At 45.1% G+C, this 8,481-nt stretch overlaps 1 protein-coding gene across 1 annotated transcript in view; it reads left to right on the plus strand.

Moving 5' to 3' along the window:
- The window catches only part of chd6 (chromodomain helicase DNA binding protein 6), a 70,846-nt gene extending 65,744 nt beyond the window's left edge, over window positions 1–5,102 (plus strand). Inside the window, exons 36-38 of the mRNA XM_061219510.1 lie at window positions 353–496; window positions 2,002–2,106; window positions 2,717–5,102. Of these exons, the coding sequence (XP_061075494.1) occupies window positions 353–496; window positions 2,002–2,106; window positions 2,717–3,838 (1,371 nt within the window). The 3' untranslated portion in view covers window positions 3,839–5,102. The remainder of the gene's footprint in view (window positions 1–352; window positions 497–2,001; window positions 2,107–2,716) is intronic.
- Window positions 5,103–8,481: the final 3,379 nt, after the last annotated feature.

The following is an 8,481-nucleotide window of genomic DNA, read 5'->3' on the forward strand; positions in this document are numbered from 1 at the left end:
TCCAACAATGTACGAAAGCTAGCATAATGATAACATGGGAAGGGCGGGACTTCACCTAACCCCTGCCCCTCACCTGCTCAGGAAGATGACTTGCCCATGGAAGAGCCAGAACAGTCACATGACCCACCCAATGCTGTGGTTCTCTTTAGATTTATTCATTTGGTATTTAAAAATGTAGTTTTCACCAGCCCCTTAGCCTTAGCGGACTGCAGCAGTACGGCTTGCCCAGGCTAGAATTGTTTTGTCGAGAATCTGTCGAGAATTGTCTGGAAATCTCACCCCGTAGGCCGTGTCGGGGGACCTGGGGGTGTGGTGCAGTAAGAGTCGTGACCTCCTCTTCTCTCTGCGGCAGTCTCAGAACATGGGGATCCTGCACGGCTTCGTCGAGAGGCCCAAACAGAGGCGGCATCGCTGCAAAGACCCCACCAAGCTGGACGTCAACTCCCTCACCGGGGAGGAGAGAGTCCCGGTGGTCCACAGAGCCACGGGCCGCAGGGTAACTGTGCCCCCTGCAACCCCTTTCACTCTCGCACTCATATTAAACATGCCAGAACAGTTCTAAAAATTAAAATGGGCACTTGGAAACACTAAATCTACCTGCTTAGGTTAGCTTAGCTTTGTTTCGTTTCACTTAGCTTGGTTTTTTTGTTTAGCTTAGCTTGGTTTAGCTTGGCTTAGGTTCGTTTCGCTTAGCTTAGCTTAGTTTTGTTTAGTTTAGCTTAATTTAGCTTGAGCTATCTCAGTCTAACTTGTACGTCGTTAATCCCAGTTGGGAAATGTGCTTGCTGCCTTGGCAATGATAAACATGTAAACATAATAGGAAAGCTTTTTACGTCGTACTTTAGGTAGATTCCAACAAGAGATGTTGATTGAAGCTGAACTGTCAGATAAGCACATTGGTTTCAACTTGAGCTTATTGAATGTTATAATTCTTTGAAAACTTAAGTGTACAATCCTGATCATGAATACTTTATGAAGCGGATGGCCTCAGACATCACACGGATTTCAGAATCTGGGATATTTGCTGCATCGCCACCATCATTTCCGAGTTATAGTCACTGATGCTGTTTAACATGGTTATAAATCCTGTATCATAGCTCAGAGAAGTCACAAAGTTTTTGTAAAGTGGCACAGCTCTGAACCCCTACCAGCTAAAGCGGTGCTCGTGGAAATACAGAGACCGAAGAGACAAGCCCACACGCTCTCGTCCATCTCTCCATCGGTCCTCATCGTCAGCATGTTCTTCTCTGTCCTCCATTTTGTGTTTGATGTGTTTTCTCAGTCTCACGCCCTGCCTGCTTGCGTCCTGTCAGCTCTTGTGATGGTACCGAAGGATTGCTTCTGTACTTCTGGCCGATTCAGTCCCTTGCCATTTGCGAAACCCAGCTGTTGAACGGGAACGTTGTGAAAAAAAACAAAAACATTCTTTTCAAATTCCGAACCATTTTTAGTCCGCTTGTAGCATTGTGTTTTTTGGCAAATTATTTTTGTACGGATCAACTGGGGCTGTCTTAGCAAATTGGTCTCTTGAATACCAGTTTGCTTTGGATTTGACAGGATTCAAATTCAAGGCCAAGCTACTTGAACAAAACAGAGGCAGCATTGCATTGGGATAAAATTCCCTTTCTGTGAAAAATATTTGTGAAAGTATAGCAGTAACATCATGCTTATGTCGGTAATTTGGGATGCCGAGTTTTAGGAATTCTGTTTGTATGGGCATACACTGTACAGAGTGTATACGTGTATGCAAGTAACTTAAAATGGCAGTGAGAATTTCTGATGCATTGCTTGCTCGTGTAATGCCATTTTACAATGATAATAAATAGAAAACACTTTATGTGGCTTGATGCCTCAGTAATCATGTATACTGTTCCAGAGCTTGATTTGCCATCTAACACAGATGGGACTGTGACATTTCAGTGGTAGATAGATTGATAGATACGTTTAAGGCCTGCTTAATATTGCACATTTGATTTGATCCTGCATTTCCTGTTGCTGCAGCTTGGGGGTGCTATGGCACCAGCCATGAAGGAGCTGTCGCGCTGGCTGGATGCTAACACAGATTACTGCGTGGCCCCTGACTGGTCACACGTCGTGAAGCATTCTGTGAGTGGCTGGATCCATCTCATCCTCATTACTCTGCATGACTGACACGTTAAGGTGGACTGAACTCACCCGATGTCCTTTTTGTTTGTGTGGTATAGGCTGGGAAAAAAAATCATTCATAAAAATTCAGGAAAGATGGAAGTGTTTGATGTCTCATTCTGTTAAGGCTCTGTTCCAGTGTGTGGATGTGCCCCATGGTCTGGTATTGGTTAAGGCAGTGGTCGCCAACCCTGTTCCTGGAGTTCTACCGTCCTATAGGTTTTCAGTCCAACCCTAACAAAGCACACCTCACAGCTTCATATCTCATTGAGCTGCTAATAAGTAGAATCAGGTGTGGAAAATTAGGGTTTAAGTGAAAACCTTCAGAACGGTAGATCTCCAGGAACAGGGTTGGTGACCCCTGTGTTAAGGCTCTGTTCCAGTGTGTGGATGGGCCCCATGGTCTGGTATCTGTTAAGGCTCTGTTCCAGTTTGTGGATGGACCCCATGGTCTGGTTTCTGATAAGGCCCTGCTCCAGTGTGTGGATGGGCCCCATGGTCTGGTATCTGATAAGGCCCTGCTCCAGTGTGTGGATGGGCTGTAATGTGTGTGATGTGTTGTGCCCTGCAGGGGTTCCTGCCGGAGGGGAAGTTCACTCGCATCCTGACGGAGCCGGTATGCCGCGACTCGGGGCCCCGGCGGAGGGGCCGGCGGCCCCGCAGCGAGATGCCGAAGGGCGGGGCGCTGCTGTCAGATGCCCCCCCGGGCATGGGCCCTCTCTTCATGAACGGCCTGATGGGCAGCATGGACCTGGTGAGCCTGCAGAGCCTGCGGAACGTTCCGGGCATCCCGCTCACGGGGCTGATGGGCTTCCCCCACGGCTTCGCCGCCGTCCCCGCCACGGCCGGCGAGGACTCCAAGAGCGGCCTGAGCATGCTTCCCATGATGCTCCACGGCATGGCGGCCGTGCAGCCGCACATGTTCAGCGTGGGGGGGCTGGTGAGCCAACCGGCCGCCACCACCTCCTCCTCCTCCACCCCCCCCTCCTCCTCCTCCTCCGCCTCTTTGACCGTCGCCACGGCGACCATCGCGGTGGCAACCTCCTCGCCCTCGTCCGCGGCCCCGCCCAGCCCCGCCCACAGGCTCGAGGCCCCGCCCGTCTGCTCCTCGGAGGTCAAAATGGCCGACGCCCCGTCCCCCAGCAGCCAGAGCAGGAAGGACGTTAGTGGTAACGGCGGTAAGCCTCCCGCGGAGGGGAAGCCCGGCCACAGCGACCCGCCCGTTGTCACGGCGTCCGGTGCCGGAGGAGGCACCAACGGCGGGAGCCACCTGTCCTTCAACCCCTTCCTGATCCCGGGAATGTCGCACGGACTGCTGTACCCACACATGTTCCTCCCGCACGGAGGCATCATGGCACTCCCCGGCATGCCCCCCTCCGACGGCACCGGCAGCCCCAAGAGGAAGAGGAAGAGGCCTCGGGAGGAAGAGGTGGCAGAAGCACTCCCGGAAAGCACGGGCCCGGACCTCAGACCGGGCGAGACTGACGCCCCTCTGGAGGCGGGGCCAGGGACCGGAGGCGGGGCGGAGGACAGCACGGACCCCGCCCCTCAGGGACCCTTCCAGGAAACGGAGCCCGGGGGCACTGAAGAGGAGGAGCCGCAGAAGGGACACACCCCCGAGAAACTCGGCCAGGAGGAGGAGGAGGAGGAGGAAGAGGGAGGCAGAGCAGGGCAGGAAGTAGAACCACAATAGACGACGACAGCCCTGCTCTGTGAACTGAGCTACAGAATTACCAAGTTTGTGATGTGCAAGTCAATGATGTTCATGTAAGGACTTTTATTATCTACTTATTAATGTTTATAGATCTATCTCCTGCCCAGTACCAAACTTGTGATTATTATTATTATTATTATTATCATCATCATTGCTATAATTATAATTATTATGCACCTCCCCTTCCCAGTGAGGAGTAGAAAGAAACACGTATGCATATATGCATGTGAACGCACACCCCCCTGCTGCATCATGGTGACACGTGTCCCTAGTGGAGCTGGGGCCTTTTCACCAGAGTGGGATTTCGGAACAGCTCAATTCGCACCTCCCTAAGTCCTGCTTCACTGTAGTATGGCGCTCGCGCGCGCGCGCACACACACGTGCTGACGGCATCGCTCGGCTCAGACAGCCACGTAGCACAGGTCTGACGGGCGGAAGTCCCCGCCGTTCTCCCCCCTCGATGGTGTTAACAGGGTTTTGGAATTCCTCTCGGACATACCTACCTTTTCTTTTCTGTCCCTTCAATTCCCAGCGCTCGGTTTCAAGGAACTCTCTTCGCCGAAACCCTCTTTAAAGTATCGAGCAAAGCCAGTGTGTCCCCCTCCAACCCAGAAAGGTTAGCAGCGTAACGGCTGCTATGAAATGCTCTCTGTGAGCGCCTCTGTTCATCCACGGTCGGTTTGTCATTTTGCTGCTTTTAGGATTTTTTTTTTTTTTTTTTTTTTTTTTTTTTTTTTTTTTTTTTTTTTTTTTTTCAGGGCAACTTGGTTAAAAAATGTGTAAATGCCAAGACACAACAAAAGTGGACATCTTGAAAATGCATCATGTTGTACAGTATGGATTGGTTTTGTCTTCATACAACAACAAAATAAAATTGCTTAAATAGCAAATCGCAATCTTAGGTTCACTTTCGGCTGTGTTTCGTATGAAAAGCCTTGCGGCATCGATACGAATGAGGCTCCTTTTGTCAAACGTTTAGGGGGTGACCGGTTGAGTCCTCCTGCTAGCCTACACCCAGGATCCGCACGCTACGCTAGCACCAGATAAGAGGCTACGCTAAGCGACAGCGCTACGCTATGCTAGCACCGGATAAGAGGCTACGCTAAGCGAGCTTCAACGGGGGAAGGAGGGAATTGTCCGTCCCCACCTGTCGTTTTGGCGTTTGTGGTTCGCTCGGTGAGAGGAACGACCACAGAAGAGTGCCTCATCTCTCAGAAATCCTGGTCTCATCCCCCCCCCCCCCCCCCCCAACGCATTTTTAAATGCTGTACTATAGATCATAGTATGTTTTTTTTAATGAATATATAAATTTCTATTTGTTGTTTTTTGTTTGTTTTTTTTGTTTTGTTTTTTGAGACATACACAAACCCAACTTGTGTGGATATTGTATTAATCATGGTGTATAATAGACGGAAGCAAAGCTTCAATTGTCCCAGAATTTCACAACAGGGTCTGTTGCTTTTTTTTTTTTTTAGAACCTTGCTGTCATTATTTTCTTGGTCAAAATGAAATTGAAATTCACAGATCTTATATGTTCTATCCCCCTCCTTTTTTTTTTGGCACAATCCTGTTGGTGAATGTTTACCTGTAAATGTTAAGTCTGAATTTTTCTTTCTCGTGTGTTTGCGTGCATGCATGCGCGCGCTCAAACACACCCGGCCCATGGAGAAGGTGTGTTTCGTAATTCTGTATGTACAGCCTTTGTCTTGCCCTCAGTCAGTCACCTTTCTTGTTAAAAGAACTGTTGTTGTTGCCTTGTCACAGCATGTGACTTTATAATTTATTTGTTTTGCTTTGCCAAACTTTCACCAAATATGACATCTTCTTTCTCCTTTTTTTTTTTTTTTTTTCAATCTTAGTTTTTATTAAAAGTACAAATGCCTTATTTAGTGTTATATATATGGATGTCTTTCTACATCTCCATATCAGAAAGTATATAATAAAGTACTTAGCTAGTATAGAGTTTGATCTTATCAGATTTGAAAACTATTGTCGCACTGGTCTGTTAGAAATTTCCCTTTAGTTGTATGCATACATTGTTCACACGTTCCATCTATTTGAAAATAAGATTAATTGATTTGAATCCTTTACCTAAGCAAAAGGAAGTGCTAAACATCAAAGTTTAGTTCAGTATTCAGTCCAGAATGATCGATAGAATATAGAGAAAAGCTTTTTGAAAATATTCACTTTAAGCACAAACATTAAAAAGCTCTTGGATTTTTTTATGTATTTGTATGTGTAGGTAATTATAACACTCATCATTTGACAGTGCTCTTTACTTTTGTCTTGCAGATTTGATTTTAATATTGACAATCAACTTCTCTTTCGTGGTCGATTTGATCAAATCACACAAGCACCTTCAAATATAAAGCTGCTAATTGCTTTGTACAAACCAAGTCCATCCTTAAATGTACTACTCTGGGGCGATCTCTCAGTGTGTGATTATGACCATTTGAGATCCTCAGTTTAAGAGTTACAAATCCTCTCCAGGATTACTGACCAAAACAAGTCTGCAATGATTGCTCACAATTTGAACATATGAATACAACTAAAGTGGACCTTGCATTTGATTTATAGGTCATCCTAATGCAAAACTATTCTGCCTGTCAGATAAATATTGTCTTGCTAACATGTTTGACTATACTTAATATATATTAAAAATATATATCTAACTTGAAATAAGAAAAGACCTGAAGGTATTGGGAATACAACTCAACCAGATGTTAAAGGAAAAGTATGTTTTATCCCATGACATTATCCCTTATCATTTCACAATATTCCATTGCTCATTTGATCACTTCACTAAGATAAGTAGTGCATTAAATATGAGTAAAGTTGAAAAAAAGTCAATATTTATTCAGTTTCCTTGTCATGTTGCCATTTTACTTTTTTCTTTATTTATCCGAAGTTCAGATTGTTTTGGTTCATTTGTATTTCACATCTATTTATTGTACACTTCTGTCTTACCCGTGTCATTTTTTTTTATGTCTGTATTCTAACTTATAAGGATTCAGAAGGAAAACATGCAGGACCCGAAGAGACTTTCTGACTGACAGTTTTCCTCTTTTTAGGTTATGTTTTTTTATTTTTGATCATATTTTTGCCTCCAGTGGAAGCAAGAATAGTTGAAAATATTTAAATGTACTGATAACAGAATTGGCAAATGTGCCCACCCTGTCTGAGTACACCGCTGCCTGTATCCATCTCATATGAAGCTGCTGTTTTTACTTCTGCAAAACAAAAATAAATAAAAATAAATCAACAACCTGAAGATTTAGCATGGTACAGACCGTATCCGTGCATACGACCTGCAACATTACGCTAGCGCAATAGGTTAGCATGTAAGCCTTCTGGAGGTTACGGGTTTTTCCACGACTTTCCTGTGTCATCGTCCTCGATGGAGCAGCTGGCTTTACATGCGAGGGCACTACGAAGCGAATGAAGTTCGTGCCGGAAGGGACGTGGGTTTTCTGCGTGACCGTGTCCCCCGACTTTGCTTCGCTGAAAATTCTGACTCGGACTTAGCTTTCCGAAAAGCACATTGAAGACGCTGGCGTGTACTCGGAGGGGGTGACTGCGTGCATGCATCTAAGGTTCTGTCCTGCGGCTGCTTACATTAGAACGGTAGTTTTTAAGCTCATGCAGTTAAAAGGCCAGTGCTCACCAAGTGGATGTACTGTAAGCTCTTAGTTTCATCGAACCAAGGGTACTGTATTTGGGATCATACGCTACATAAAGAAAAAGAAGAAAAAAAAGGAAAAAAAAGAAAAATGTACTCAGTGTTGGTCTGAAATCAGCAGCAACATTTTTACAGCGTTGTGGTTTTATTTTATTATATTTTGTTGAACTAGCTCCTGTATTCCCATGTGGACCAATCACATAACTCAGAACATGGTATGTGATCTTTTATTGTGCAATAAAAGATGACTTTCAACTTTCTTCAGATGTGCTCAGTTTTTAAGAAACTGTTTTAATTCAATTGTTTTTTTATGCAATACAGTACATGCAATTTAGTGGCCTAGGCGGGTGAGGAGTCTGAAAGCGCTTCTGAAAAATGGCAAACCTTGAAACATCGGAAAGATATCTCTCCCCTTATTACTCTCAGATTAGAACAAGCAACACCACGCAAACAATACAACGGGTGATAATTTGAATCTTCAGAAAGGTATTCCCACTTATTTGCCAAGCATTTTTTCCGTGAGGAAAATAGCCGTACAATGAGTGACAGTTTGACAGTATTACCTTTAACCAACGTCCATGTATTGTATGGGTTGGGACCCCATGTTGGGTCACTCGATTTCAGGATGGGGCCACCTGAAAATCTTTAAAGAGATAAAATGTAATTTTTGTCTCTTTAAAATATGTGAATGTAGGCCACTACATGTTTAACATTACAACAACCCAACTATAGTAAAGCAATGAGGCAGGAGAGGTATTGGTATATTTCCAGTATATAGTCGTGGCTAAAGGGTGTTAGGCACAGGATGTGTGTGTGGGGTGTTGGGGTTGTGTAAATTTGTGAACATTAATTTGGGGTCACATCAGGAAAATGTTTGGGAACCCCTGTACTACAAAATAAGGTTAATACTTACTGAATGGTCTCATAACTGTACAGCACATAC

This window comes from Conger conger, chromosome 14 (genome assembly GCF_963514075.1).
Source record: "Conger conger chromosome 14, fConCon1.1, whole genome shotgun sequence".
Taxonomy (NCBI): domain Eukaryota; kingdom Metazoa; phylum Chordata; class Actinopteri; order Anguilliformes; family Congridae; genus Conger; species Conger conger.